At 41.8% G+C, this 15,369-nt stretch overlaps 1 protein-coding gene across 4 annotated transcripts in view; it reads right to left on the minus strand.

Annotated features, from left to right (window-relative positions):
* Positions 1–13,773, minus strand: part of LOC120559443 (ephrin type-B receptor 2-like) — a 64,265-nt gene extending 50,492 nt beyond the window's left edge. For 3 of the 4 annotated variants that reach the window (XM_039801123.1, XM_039801124.1, XM_039801122.1), the window contains exon 1: positions 13,533–13,773. In XM_039801123.1, the coding sequence (XP_039657057.1) occupies positions 13,533–13,596 (64 nt within the window). In that variant the 5' untranslated portion in view covers positions 13,597–13,773. Of the gene's footprint in view, positions 1–766; positions 786–13,532 lie in introns of those variants that run through there. The other variant, XM_039801125.1, reaches the window with a different exon arrangement.
* Positions 13,774–15,369: the final 1,596 nt, after the last annotated feature.

Here is a 15,369-nt window from a genome sequence, read left to right on the forward strand (position 1 = left end):
CATTGGACTGTTGACAGCACAGTCAGATGTCACATGGGCCGAGTCTACTGATCTCATTGGAACATGCCTCAGTGGATTTAGGCTTTACTAAAAGTTCTGCTTCAGTGGATTCACAGTCTCAGCGTGTTGTTGGGGAAATGCACTCAAGTACTTTTACCTTTGGGGAAATGTAATGCCGGCCAAAAGTGTGACTAAAGTCAAGCTAATTTGGATTTGAAAAGGGGAAATCAAACTGAAATGCCGAAGTTAACATCGAAAGGGTTGCAAAGGTGCTTATTGGATTATGAGATATGACATTTAGATGTGTCAAAGTATTTAGACAGTGACACGTGCTGTCTTGTTATTGAACACTGCATGAACAGATCCATTCCTCAGTGGGATTACAAGTCATAAAGAAACTTGTCGCATTAATTAATAACATTTAGAATATCATTACTTCTAGATGATCTTTAAATGTGTTACAGCAATCAAATCAACTAATCTATATTATTTAATAAAGTGCATTTCTGTAAAAAATAATATTGCATTCACCATATCAGTGTAAGGATAAGGATTTGTCCATCCTACCAGCTGGGGCATGATGGGAGGAGCTCTGGAGCTAAAGGCTCTAACATTACAGATCCAACAAGCACAGGTAAGGTTAGTGTCAAGAAAAGGAAACATGGTTTCAGGACTACAGCATGTCGTACCATCCAACACCTGAGTGGATTCCACATTTAGAACAAATAGTAGATGGCACTGTGTTGTCTTTGAAACGTAGACCTACTAAAGTGAAATGTTCCTTGAGACAATCAATGGACTAGCTGCTCCACAGTGGACACAGTCTGGCCATCATCAAGATCAAGTTCCCAAGTCTGGTGAAGCGCCCACGCGCCAGTGAAGAACTGGGTCACGGGCGGTTTGATGCTCGATGTTTTCTATCGCTGCTCCCAGAGGCTAGAGGGCACGCTGCTGCTCCCATCACTGATTATGGATCGGCTTAGATAACGGACTTCCACTGAGAAGCAAAGGGCACTGAGTCCATGCTTCTTTCCAAGAACAAAAAAAAACAAAAAAACATTCGACACACTAGGCTAAATAAGTTAAAATAATAGTTTTAAAGGTATAATATGGAGTATTATTCTAAAAAAAACAATGTATAGACTTAAGTAATTCCCTTTCATCACTTCTGACCCACTAGCTGTGTGTGCTGGTGTGTGTATCTGCAGAGAGCCTGCCCTCTGCCTGTTTTTCTTGGGTGTCAGCAAAGAGTCGTTTGGTACATAACAGCCAGCCAATAAGAGCGTAGAGGGTGTGCAGCCTGCTCTCATTCCCAACCGCAGGTTTGCCCTTCAGCGTGTAATCCCGCCGCAAACGTTTAACTGACACAGAAACAGACACGATGAAGCTCTGCATTCACTCAGAATCCGCCAATGTGGCACCTTCCTCTGGAGGTGTGTGTGTGTGTGTGTGTGTGTGTGTGTGTGTGTGTGTGTGTGTGTGTGTGTGTGTGTGTGTGTGTGTGTGTGTGTGTGTGTTTTTTTTCTCGTTTAACTACATTCGTGAGGTCCAAAAACCTGGAATACACTATACTTGCGGGGTCCGGACAGCTTTGTGGGGCCAAAATGCTGGACCCCACAACTTTAAAGGGCTGTTAAGGTTAGGGTGAGGGTAAGGGTTAAGGTTAGGCATTTAGTTGTGATGGTTAAGGTTAGGGTAAGGGGCTAGGGAATGCATTATGTCAAGGGCGGGTCCCCACAAAGAGAGTGTGTGTGTGTGTGTGTGTGTGTGTGTGTGTGTGATTCACTCCTGCTCCCTCTCTTCCTTCACTCTCTAGCTCGTTTACTGCTCGCTCTCTCTCTCTCTCTCTCTCTCTCTCTCTCTCTCTCTCTTTTTTCTCTCTCTCTCTCTGTGTCTGTCTCCAACTTTGAACGCTGTGTGTTTACAAACTGTGAACTACATATTCCTTTTTAAAGCTGCAGTTGGTAACTTTCATAAAAATAACTTTTTGTCATATTTGCTGAAACTGTCACTATATCCACACAATACAGATCATCTGTAAACAATGCCCCCCCCCCCCCATGGTGATCCTAATGGCATTTGCAAGTTTCCACCACGCCCAACGACCAATCAGAGCCGAGGAGCCTCTAACGCCGTGTCAGTGACTACGTTTACATTCACGTAATATTCCTTTTTTTTTTGCCCTTACTCCGAAAAAGACGATATTCCAACTAAGCTGTTTCCATGGCTAATGAAAGTGATTATTCCTCTTAATATTCCCGTTTACATGCAGCTGTGCAAAACAGGATTTCCAGCGGTGGAGGACTTGTTGGAGCGTGCGAACGCAGCAATTAGTGGAATATTGGTGTGAATGAAAACATACTCAGTGAGAGCTCGTGAATTGTCAAACCAGGCAGCGCTGATCAAATATGAATTAAGATTCTGTAACTGACATATATCAAAGGTGCTGTATGTAGGATTGTGAAGACCCAGGACTTAGCCACAGAATTTGAACATCGACAACTTCTCAGTCCCTCCCCCCCTTTCTGCTAAAGCCCAAAGGGTCTCCTAAGCCCCTCCCCCCACAAGGGAGAATGAATGCGTGTGCATGAGCAGTGATTGACATGCAGTTAGACACTCAAGACTGGTTTAAAGGAGATACATGTATGTATCTAATTAACATATTGCTGGCGGCCAGTAAAAAGATTCTTACTAGGAAGTGGCTATTGCAGGAGAGCCCGACAGTAGACTCATGGATGGATACTGTGGCCGGAATTTATAAGATGGAGCAAATAACAGCCTATGTAAATCATAGAATGGAGATGTTTGTTTCATATTGGGAAAGATGGTTTAACTATGTCACATCTAATAGGCCTGATTTATTTTACTGAATATGCTATGTTGAAAAGATTACTCCCTGTCTGTATAGTTTTTTTTTTTTTTTTTTTCGTCTTAGCTGTATTTTTTATAGTTTTGAATCTCTAACACTTGAATATATATGTATCATATTTTTGTGTTTTGTTTTTTTTTAAGATTCTGTAACTGCCTATTTTTCGTCTCGGATGTTTTCTGAAACATATTTCAGTGTTCCGTTTAGCTGTAAAATGAGAAGGGTTGTGACCCGGCCGCCAAAACAGTCGAGACAAAACTGACAGTTTGAGCGCAGTTCATGAGCAGTGATTAACAGTGTGTTAGTCTCCTCGCCTCTGATTGGTTGTTGTCCTGATGATCTGTCTCATGTATGCTGTACTGTCAGGACATCGTGAGCAAATACTGTATGACAAAAGGTTATTGCTGAACTTCTGAGTGGGCATGACAACAGCTGAGAGCCAGTGTTGCTCTAAATTCCATGGTGCGCCTCTGGCAGGAGAATGTCATCCTGTATAGAATACAGAATAGAAGCTGGTTAAATTATATACTGTACATCAGAGCAGGGGTCTCAACAGTGGGTCCGTGTCCACTACGGGGTTCTTAAGAGTTCCAGTGACACAGTGGTGTATTTTGTTTTCTTTAAAATTTGAAATGTCTGAAAATATACATTACCTTGAATCCAACCTATTATGAGCAAAGATAAATCGGCCTATTCATGGAAAAAAAAAAACATTGAATTCACATTAATGATAGGCAGTCTCCACAATGTAACAGCCTTCACTTTACCGACAGTATTAACAGATGAAGACACCGTGTCTTTTGAAGCTTGGTGTTCTCTGCTAACTCACGTTTCCCTCACACCGCCGCTAAGCTAACTTCAGCCCGACACCTGCTCACCGGCAGTCCCTCGCTCTCCTCTCTTCACCACTCAGCGCCTGGCGTTGTCTCTCTCACTAGTGCCTGCTTTAAGGTTCTGTGGCGAGTCTGTGTTGAATCTGCCCTCTGAATAATGCCTCCCCATGGACGTATTAAGTGCTACCGTGGTAACAACGTCCATGAAGATGACCAGTGAGCAGTCAGTGTGTGTGGCGGACGGTCACGTGACTATTAGACATGTCGGGGGGGTTCAGAGCATGCAGACAACAGATGTACAAAGTGTATTTTGTAACTTAATCACTACTTATATTACACCTATCCTAAATGTCATCGTTTATGAGGGCATAGAAAATGGATTAATTTAATAAGAATTTTTATTTTTCTTACATGATTTTCTTAATTATTTTGTTCATGTATTTCTTATGCTCGTTAACTTCATATGTTCAAGTTAAAAAATACACATTTCAGAATTGTAGTAGCTTTTTTTCTGCATTTTCCTTGATAATCAGGTAAACTAAATGGGGGGGGGGCGGGGGTGTTCATATTGTGAGTTGTATGTTTGCTTGTTTTTTGTTGTTGCATTTTTGCCTTTAATCACCAGGGGTTTCATTTATAAAACTGTGCGTAGTATCCTTAAGTGTACCTGCGCCCAAAAGCCAAAAATGGCGTACGCCAAAAAACCTTCAGATTCATAAAACCGTGCGTACGCACACCTATACACAATGTTCCCTTTATAAATTAATAAATGAATAATAATTTATAAAGATTACCCACAAGTGTGCGTACGTGAATCAGCCTCTCATCCCGCCCTGGACATGCCCATTTTTAACCATAAATAGTCAATGCAAAGCACCTCGTGAATGCTAAGTATGTTAATGACCCTTGCAGTTGTTCTTTCGTTACACCGAATCATGCCGACTGGCAGAGAAAAAGCGAAAAACCTCTCAGACGCTCAGGAATTGCTGCAAATTGAATAATAATTTCGGCCTGTTGTCGCACAGTGTAGGGAAACCATATCTATAGACTACCTTTATTAATAATACCGTCCAAAACAGCAGGCATTACGGCACTTGGGGACAGCTTCGATATACCAGACGTATATGATAAGATTTAACAGAACTATATATTAGATCCGAACAAGACTTAGTGATAAAGGTGAAGATTATATATAATATTTATAAAAAAACACTTAGCTGTCTGCCATTTCCCTCTGGAAACAGCCAGTGGCCCCAAGAGGACCAAATTCATGTTAAATCATGCAACATTTCGGTAAGGTTACCCGAGAGCACATAAGCACAAGAATATCTGCCCTCTCTGCATGTTGACATTGAGTGGAGCTCTGACACGCACGCGCACACACACACACACACACACACACACACACACACACACAGAGTTGCGGTGCAGACGGAGCGAAACTACATAGATTCTGCAGTTTGTTAAAGTCACAGTAATCACGGCAATGCTCAAAACTCCACGCAGACAGCGTATATAATGGGAGAAAGCGGTCACGGTAGCTATTACGAATCCCACTATGGCCACGCCAAGACCTGCCCTTCAATAGCATTTATTGGCCAGGCGTCCATGCTTACGCAAGATAACGTAACCCCATTTGTTCAGATCCTATCCCCTGACCAAGCTGCTATCCTGACCTTAACCACTCAAGGTCAAACGCCTAACCCCGACCAATCGAGCTGCTTCGTAGGGCGGGTCTTGGCGTGGCCATAGTGGGATTCGTAATTTTGCATCGCGGTATGGTTAACGTTAGACTTCCTCTGTGACAGGCAGGCACCGCCACACTGTTCCCTATGCCCTGTTGACTGACTGACAGGCTGAAGGGTGTAGGGCAAGGCAACTTTATTTCTATAACACATTTCAGCAACGAGGCAATTCAAATTCGTTTACATAAAACATTAAAGAGGAATTAAAAAGAGGTAGAAAATAAAAACAGGCTAAAATAAAATAAGAATACAAGAATAAAAGTTCCAGTGCTGTGTAAGAAATTAATAATTATTTGATTTGATAGTTTGTAGGGACGGGTTTGGGAGGAGAGAGGGAGGTGTTTTACTTTGTGTAAAAATTCCTAAATAAATGACTAAATGTTCTAAGTAAATAGGATAATAAGTTTAAAATTATGGGGTTTTTTTATTACAGAGGGAAAGTACAGAAAAAACCTACCGTTGGGTACAGGAACACAATCCAGGTACCCAACCCTAAGGCCGGCTACACACTGGCTGCGTGGCGTGAGCGTGGCGTTACTGTTGCATGTCGGCTGCGTGGATTTTTCTGTCTTTTCACACCAGAAACATGTCTGACGCGGCGCTGCTGCTGCTAGCCTTGTCTGTACACATGTATGTTTCCCATTGATTTACTGCACTCAAGCAGTAGTATACTTCATGTTAAACATACAGTGCCTTGCGAAAGTATTCGGCCCCCTTGAACGTTTCGACCTTTTGCCACATTTCAGGCCTCAAACATAAAGATATAAAACTGTAATTTTTTGTGAAGAATCAACAACAAGTGGGTCCCAATTATGAAGTGGAACGAAATTCATTGGCTATTTCAAACTTTTTTAACAAATAAAAAACTGAAAAAGTGGGCGTGAAATTATTCAGCCCCTTTACTTTCAGTGCAGCAAACTCTCTCCAGAAGTTCAGTGAGGATCTCTGAATGATCCAATGTTGACCTAAATGACTAATGATGATAAATAGAATCCAGCTGTGTGTAATCAAGTCTCCGTATAAATGCATCTGTTCTGTGATAGTCTCAGAGGTCCGTTTAAAGCGCAGAGAGCATCATGAAGAACAAGGAACACACCAGGCAGGTCCGAGATACTGTTGTGGGGGAAGTTTAAAGCCGGATTTGGATACAAAAAGATTTCCCAAGCTTTAAACATCCCAAGGAGCACTGTGGCGAAAAGCATATATGAAATGGAAGGAGTATCAGACCACTACAAATCTACGAAGCCCGGCCGTCCCTCTAAACTTTCAGCTCATACAAGGAGAAGACTGATCAGAGATGCAGCCAAGAGGCCCATGATCACTCTGGATGAACTGCAGAGATCTACAGCTGAGGTGGGAGACTCTGTCCATAGGACAACAATCAGTCGTATACTGCACAAATCTGGCCTTTATGGAAGAGTGGCAAGAAGAAAGCCATTTCTTAAAGATATCCATAAAAAGTGTCGTTTAAAGTTTGCCAAAAGCCACCTGGGAGACACACCAAACATGTGGAAGAAGGTGCTGTGGTCAGATGAAACCAAAATCGAACTTTTTGGCAACAATGCAAAACGTTATGTTTGTGCGAAAGCAACACAGCTCATCACCCTGAACACACCATCCCCACTGTCAAACATGGTGGTGGCAGCATCATGGTTTGGGCCTGCTTTTCTTCAGCAGGGACAGGGAAGATGGTTAAAATTGATGGGAAGATGGATGGAGCCAAATACAGGACCATTCTGGAAGAAAACCTGATGGAGTCTGCAAAAGACCTGAGACTGGGACGGAGATTTGTCTTCCAACAAGACAATGATCCAAAACATTAAGCAAAATCTACAATGGAATGGTTCACAAATAAACATATCCAGGTGTTAGAATGGCCAAGTCAAAGTCCAGACCTGAATCCAATCGAGAATCTGTGGAAAGAACTGAAAACTGCTGTTCACAAACGCTCTCCATCCAACCTCACTGAGCTCGAGCTGTTTTGCAAGGAGGAATGGGCAAAGATTTCAGTCTCTCGATGTGCAAAACTGATAGAGACATACCCCAAGCGACTTACAGCTGTAATCGCAGCAAAAGGTGGCGCTACAAAGTATTAACTTAAGGGGGCTGAATAATTTTGCACGCCCAATATTTCAGTTTTTTATTTGTTTAAAAGGTTTGAAATATCCAATAAATTTCGTTCCACTTAATGATTGTGTCCCACTTGTTGTTGATTCTTCACAAAAAATTACAGTTTTATATCTTTATGTTTGAGGCCTGAAATGTGGCAAAAGGTCGAAAAGTTCAAGGGGGCCGAATACTTTCGCAAGGCACTGGAAAATATATACTGATTTGATTACAGCAAAGACAACGTCGGCAGTATTGACTGCAAAATAGGATACAGAATATTTCGTTCTGTATTGACAGGTGCAATATTTGAAAAACGATTATTATTATTTTTTAATTACATTTATATCTGCATTTATTTCAAAACCTAGAGACTTTCAAACATCAACATGTCATTTATTAATATGTATTTGTGTGAAAATGACATATAAACATCTTTTCCTATTCTATTTTGCCTGGAACGCTTGCGTGTCGCGTGAAAAATAGGCGTAGGCTCTATTTCTAGCATGCACGCGTTTTCGGCTCTAACCTGTTAACATGGGAGCCGAAATATAAACTGACACGCCACGCAGCTGACACGCTCACGCCACGCAGCCAGTGTGTAGCCGGCCTAACGATCGTGTCTTCAATGACATCACCCAGAACTCCCAGATAGCAAGCATGTTTAGTCAGTCTGTTCCTCCCTGCTGTAGAACCGAGCTGGTTAAAGTTAACTTAACTGACGTTATAAAGGTCCGCTAAAACAAGCCCCAAAGTTAGCTAATGTCAGCTATCGTAGCTAACGTTAGGCTGTGACCAGACAACATAAAGCCAGAGGCTGACTGCGGGTCAAACCGTCAGTGTGCACCGTGCACATAGATGAGGCGCTCTGTTTTTCCTTGCTGGTCGGCGTTCTTCTTCTTCTCCAGCAATAAGCGGCAGACTAGAACACTTGATGGCATATACTGCCCACATCAGGTCCAGAAAGATTGCATCGCAGAGAAATGAGTAGCATCGCGTTTTCAGAATTTTGATTATTATAACAACAGCAGCTGAGAGGCAGCGAGGAGGCCTGATCCTCTGCTGAATAACCACATCTGGGCTCTGCTGCTGCAAATGTGCCCTGCCAGGTAAAACAGCCTGTGTGTGTGTGTGTGTGTGTGTGTGTGTGTGTGTGTGTGTGTGTGTGTGTGTGTGTGTGTGTGTGTGTGTGTGTGTGTGTGAGTGAAAGCAGCAGAGAAGGCAGAGTATAATGCGGCATTCAGATAAAAAAAAAACAATCCCTCGATTTTCCCCGGGGGTGGGGGGTTGTCAACGAAACGGCACATCTGTGTGACGTCCTGTTTAACCCCCCAACAAAGCACAAGTAGACTTGATATTTCACAGTTACTATTTTCCATCAGATCGTTTATAGATAACTACGTTTTTTTGACCGCACATGAATGCAGCTTTATTTCACAGGAGAGAGAGAGAAAGAAAAGAGAGGAAGTGTATTTGGTGTTTTAAAACTTTCCTGTGGCAGCGATAGAGGCAGTGATGTTTCCTGTTTCCTGTACGGGACTCTCACACCGCCTCAAACCATAGCGCAGAACACACAAGTCTGATCCCCAGTTACAAGACTGACCACCGCAGAGGGACACAGGGTGGAGTTGCTTCAAAGGTTGAGTCGGTATCAACTTTTCGCCGCAGGCCTGCTGCGTTTTTTTTTTTTTTACAGGCAACCCCCGCCGCAGTCTAAACTCACTGCCCCCATTTAAAATGAATGGAAAGACCTGCGCTTTTGCCGGACCGTCTGACGGCTGGCACAGGCTGCCTGAACACAGGCGGAGCTGGAGCTGACAGGACGGCCTGTGATGTGGCTCAAAGTGTCAGGGCTGGGGGGGGCCTTGGCTGTTTGCTGACTCGTCTTCATTCTGCTCTTCTATCTACTGAAATAATGCTGGGCTATACTTGTCAGCTTGTAGGTATTCAAAGAGTAGAATTACTATATTATTTTAATAGTTGTGTCCATCATTCCTATCAGTAATACCCAGTGGCGGGCCATGTATTTTACACCTGGGCCTTCAGTACTATCCTACAGCAATCAAACCACCTTTGAATAACCTCACCATGACACTAGGACATTATTCTGGAATAAAGAGATTTAACACAAGGCTCAACACCTAGAGAAATGAATACACGGTAACTGAAGCCATCACTTTGACGCAGTATGGCAGGATGCTGCATCACATATAGTCCAAATTAATGTAATTATCAAAGAAACAAAAAAAAAAAAAACACAACAAACGGTCACATTTACTCATACGACGACCACAAAGCGATCAAAAACACAAATAACACAATAAGGAATCAACTGGCCTCCCCACAAATTCCAGCCAAGCTGCTGGGGCTCAACACATATGCAACCATGCACACACAATGGCACAGCAGCCACTGACACTGCTCAAACCCTTAATACCAGCTAGTAAAATAATTTTACTAAAATGCAGAAAGATCCATTTAACTTATAAAAGCTGCTCATGATTTGAAGAAAAAGTACATCCTCCTTTCTTTCATTACCTTTAGATATAGCTAGTTTGGCTTCTCTGCCACTGTATACTAACTGGTCCCAAAAATGCCGATGTAGTTGGCTAGCTGTCAAAGAATACGCCCAACAGGGCAAACTCAAAAATTTGATTGGCTAAAGAATATGACAATCAACAACATTGTCTCCTATTTGCTTGAACAGCAGAGGGATTCACTCGAAATTCTGAAGGCGTCAGAGTAGATTGTTCACCCGGAGACAGCACAGGGGGAAATCTGATTGGATAAAAGCTCTAATTTATGAAATGCGCTGGAAGCCGCAAAACCGAAGGGGAGAGAGACACAAATTAACCAGCTCCGACTGGGGGATCCCGAGGCGTTCCAAGGCCAGGTTGGAGATATAATTCCGCCACTTAGTCCTGGGTCTTCCCCGAGGCATATATATATATATATATATATATATATATATATATATATATATATATATATATATATATAAAAATATAATTTTCTGATTCTGACAATCTTGGCCAGCAGAGAAGGCCTTGCTGGCCCTGCAACCCACCTCCGACTCATCAGAGTTTACAGAGCGGGCTTACTTTGACTTTGATAATCTGGATAACCAGTTGGCTTGTTGCTACATCAAGTTGAATGTTTTTGTGTATTTTGTGTTTGTACGTATGTGTGGTTGTACTGCTGCCTGTCTTGGCCAGATCACTCTTGAAAAAGAGATTTTTTTTTTAATCTCAATGAGTCTCTTCCTGATTAAATAAAGGTCAAATAAAAGGGGTTTCTGGGGTGAACCAGTCCCATATCCTCCTGCATATTTGTAAAGCAATGTTTGTTGGTGGCAGAAGAGCCACAACATCTGGCATATATTTCATTTCAAGAGTCTGTATCAGCTTGTTCGAACTCTTCATTAAAGTGACACACTAAATGGCCAAACATGTGTGGACACCCTAACATGGCAGCCATGGGTGGGGAGCTGAACATCTTTCCCACGGCTGTTGAACCTGCTGCAGGGATTTGCTCCCATTCTGGAACCAGAGCACCAGTGAGCTCCCTCACTGATGCTGGCTCATCTGGCTTCACTTTGAACTAGTGTTGTCTTAAAAACACCCATGTATACTGGAGGAATCATACTTCACGCCACTGGAACTAGACCCAGATCCACGGTGCCACACATGTCCACATATCTTCTGCCAGAGACGGAGGTGTAGGATGCCTCCAGAGAACAGGCTTCTGGCAGGGAATGGAGATCAAGTTTGAGGACGACGGGACGTTACGAAAGCTAACAAGCGTACATGAGCACATTTAACTGCGTCAACACTGTTAGCATCACTATAAAATGACACTCATTGGCTGTGAAAGATTGAGAAAACTTTCCAGCCCTGGAGCAATTGGTCATCACTGCAGCAGCCTGTCCTCTGATGATGGCTTCCAGCCTGAGAGAGAAGCCTTAAATAATCACATGACCCTCTTACTAAGTTATTACATGTCTGAAATAGTCTTAAAGATATTTTATTTTTACGTTTTGATTATGCTTTATTTTCTGTCAAATGATAACGTGCCATTGAGAGTTTGAAAACAAGGTAAATGAATTAAGTTCAGCTCTATATGAAACCAGCACTACCAGCAGTAGTAGTTTGTCTCATTTTATATTACAGTATTATTCAACTGTGAGTCATGTGCATGTTCACTGATGCAGAGCAGGCTCATGCGTATGTATTAAGTATGACATATATGTTGAACATCTAAAAATAACCATGTCCTGTTTCTTCTCCTGCCCAAGTTCTGTTCATGTTCTGCAGGGGATTACTAGATGGCTGTTTCTGTTTCTTATACGTCTACGTTTCTTTAAGTTGTCGAACATTGAATCAGTTCCCTACATCGCAAGGTCTTAATAGAGTCCTCCAACAATGTACTCTGAGCTGTATGTTTATTTGTAAATGTACTATGTCTGTTTCTGTGTAAGTACATTAAGACCAATGAAAAAAACGGAGCCCCATAAACTGAGCTTCATGTGTAATTGTCACTGGCAATGCAGTGTTTGAATTCACTTTCAGTGGTTTAAAATATGTTTTTAATTTCAGATTGAGATTTTTCAGTCGTGTGTGCCTGCTGCAGTGTGCACTGAGAGGAGCGGCAGTCTGCACACCGTCTCTCAGGCAGTCCCTCTGTGCTACTTGGATGAATTTCAAATGGGATTTGGTAATATGGTGTACTCCAACTGCAATGGTGAGGGCTCTAAAGTGGCTCCTGATCTCCAGACACTGAGGGGGCCCCGTGTCCAAATCCAGTTTGAATTCCTTTACTGTAACGTTTCAGTTAATGTTATGCACACGTGGTGAATCTCCTCATGTGTTCATCAATTACACACACACACAGACAGACAGACAGACGCACACACACAGCCACCCACACAGACAGACACACACACAGACAAACACTGGAGCAGCGGCATCATTTCTGGGACATGCTAACATGCTAGAGGCTAATCTGTGTTTCAGTAAATGAACAGAGCTGATTCCTGAGCCACAGGTGCTTGACTACAACACTTCACTACCTTCTGCTGTGACTTTGACATGGGAAATGATCAGTCAGCTGGTTTAAAAGGTATGTCACTTCTGCTGGCCCTCACATGCACATGTCACATCCATTCTCCTGTTCAGTCATCTTATGTCACCGTCACACTTCCTGTCCCAGTGCTGTATCTAACCTTTATGGTTACAATGAGTCAAAGTGTTTTACTGTATAGCTACATCATGCCATCAAATGGAGGTATCCTTATGGTTTATATAGCGTATCATTATATAAACATCTCCCTTTGGAAATTTGGGAATCTCCACTATAGTAAATGTCAGCTCAGCATGCTGGCTGACCCACAGCAGCTCTGCCAGGCTCCAGACATTACATACTGTATGCTTTGTCATTTTGTAAGATATTTAATCTAACGCTAATAATAATAATAATAATAGGCCTATATATTTGTATGAGGTTATGCATGGATAACGGCTAACATGTATTTCCATAAACCTATGCATATGTAGTCTATAGAAGCACACATGTTGCAGAGGCTATAGGCTACACACTGATGCATAACCAGCTCAAAGTGAGCAATAACAGTACGGAGATCTATAATAATAATAATAATAATAATAATAATAATAATAATAATAGCCCATGATATTGAGGCCAGCCGAGACAGCGCGGCTGTCCTGATGGATGTTCCCGGCGGAGCAGCGCAGCAGATTAATCCGGCCTAGCCTACAAACCGTCTCTCCCATCCATCCATCCTAGCCCTGACCTACTTCACTGCTCCACAGGACTCTACTGCTCTGGGATCGCGGCTCAGACATACTGGAGTCTGTGTTTTTTGCATTCATGGCGGAGCTGTGTCGCTGTGCGCGCGCTGCGCCGCGTCCCCACACATGCAAGCATTCACATGCAAACGAACAGAGTTGAACAGCGGCTTACCTTCCACAGCCCACACCGTTGGCAGTATCCATAGAATCCGAATCATATCCATAAAGATATCCATAATCAGAGTCAGTGCAGCCGCGGGACCGCAGAGAGCCGCGATGCGTTTATCGCGCAGCCGTCCAGCAGCAGGACATTGGCTGGGGGGTTCATTCAGTTGCAGAGCATCATCAGCAGCAGCAGCAGCAGCAGCAGAACAGAACAAGAAGAAGAAGAAGAAGAAGAAGAAGAAGAAGAAGAAGAAGAAGAAGAATAGGGATAAAGGCTGAGGAGCTGCAGCATGGATGTATTAAGAGAACTGCATTCAGGCCAGTTTGGGCGAAACCAAAAGGAAGGGGGGGTGGGGGGAGGAGGAGACTCATAGTGTGGAAAATAAAAGAACTCTCATTTTGTTTAATGCACAATCAGCTACATACATCAGTATGTTTCTTGCACATTGATACAGTATTAACAGTCTAATGTATAAACGCGTTCCAGTCAAGGGCAGTTTTTCTTCTACTTTCAGAACATTTCACTGATAATAATAATAATAATAATAAGCACTTTTACTTAGTTTAGTTCAGTTTATTGGTTTACACATATACAGATTAAATCAATAAAAGATGTGATGGATAGATACAAAAACCCTCAGAGGGGCTTAATCTGTGCATTCTCCAATGCATACTCCAATTAAAATAGAAATAATCTAAAATACTGGGATTAAAGTAAAATAAAAAGACAAAAAGCCAAAACAAAGACATCCCATAGGGATAACATTGCCCCAACAAAACAAATATTTAACAGCTTTCTTAAATAGTTCAAGTGTTAGATTTAAAAAAAATCTGATGGCAAAGCATTCCATATCCCTGAACCTCTGTCATTTAAACCAAACTGAAGTTGAGATGTTCAACAGATACAGTTTGTAATTATTTTGAGTGCCATAATTATGAACAACAACAGTAACAGTAAAAAGATTGTTCATTATAGAATGAAGGAAGTATCTTGTTTAGAGATCTGTACACAACTAAAGCAATGTGTAGTTGATTGACTTGATAAACTGTGAGGATGCCTGATCTTAAAAACAGGACAAGTTTAGTGGGATGAGTACTTCCCCATACAGAGTTACAGTAGTATATGTAAGGATTGACCATAGAATAATTTAAAAGCATGGCAACCTCTGTGTTTATCATGAAAAGACTTTTCCCAAGATTTCAACACTTGTTGCAATTTTAGTCATGACTGTACCAATTGGCTTTTTCCATGAAAGAGACAATCAAGTTGTACACCAAGAAATCTTGTAGACTGAAGTCTATCTATAATAGTATTGTTTATATGTATATATGAAGACTGATCAGCATTCCCTGCTCGGACGCCAAAGAAAACATAACATAATTTCTTAATGTTAAGAGATAATTTGTTACAGTTAAATCAACCATTTCAGTTAATGAGTTCATGATTTGATACTTTCAATAGTTTTATCAGGGTCTTTATGGGAATAAAAAAACAGTTGTGTAATCAGCAAATAATGCCTTATGAAGATTGTTCAATACGTTACGTAGATCATTAATATAGATTAAAAATAATAATGGCCCAAGAACCAATCCTTGAGGTACACCACAAGTGACATTGCAAAGAGAAGAATTTATATCATTGATAGAGATAAGATACAGCAATGGAAGTAGAGTGATTCTTTCTAAACCCATATTGGTGAGTAAATAATATATTATGCCTACTGAGATGATTCAACAATCTTTGATAAACAAGTTTTTCCAACACTTTTGCCATTACTGGTAAACGTGAAGTTGGTCTATAGTGCTCAAACAAGGCTGTGTCACTGTCTTTGTATAGCAGAATG

The sequence above is a fragment of the Perca fluviatilis genome, chromosome 5 (genome assembly GCF_010015445.1).
Source record: "Perca fluviatilis chromosome 5, GENO_Pfluv_1.0, whole genome shotgun sequence".
In the NCBI taxonomy this organism is placed as follows: domain Eukaryota; kingdom Metazoa; phylum Chordata; class Actinopteri; order Perciformes; family Percidae; genus Perca; species Perca fluviatilis.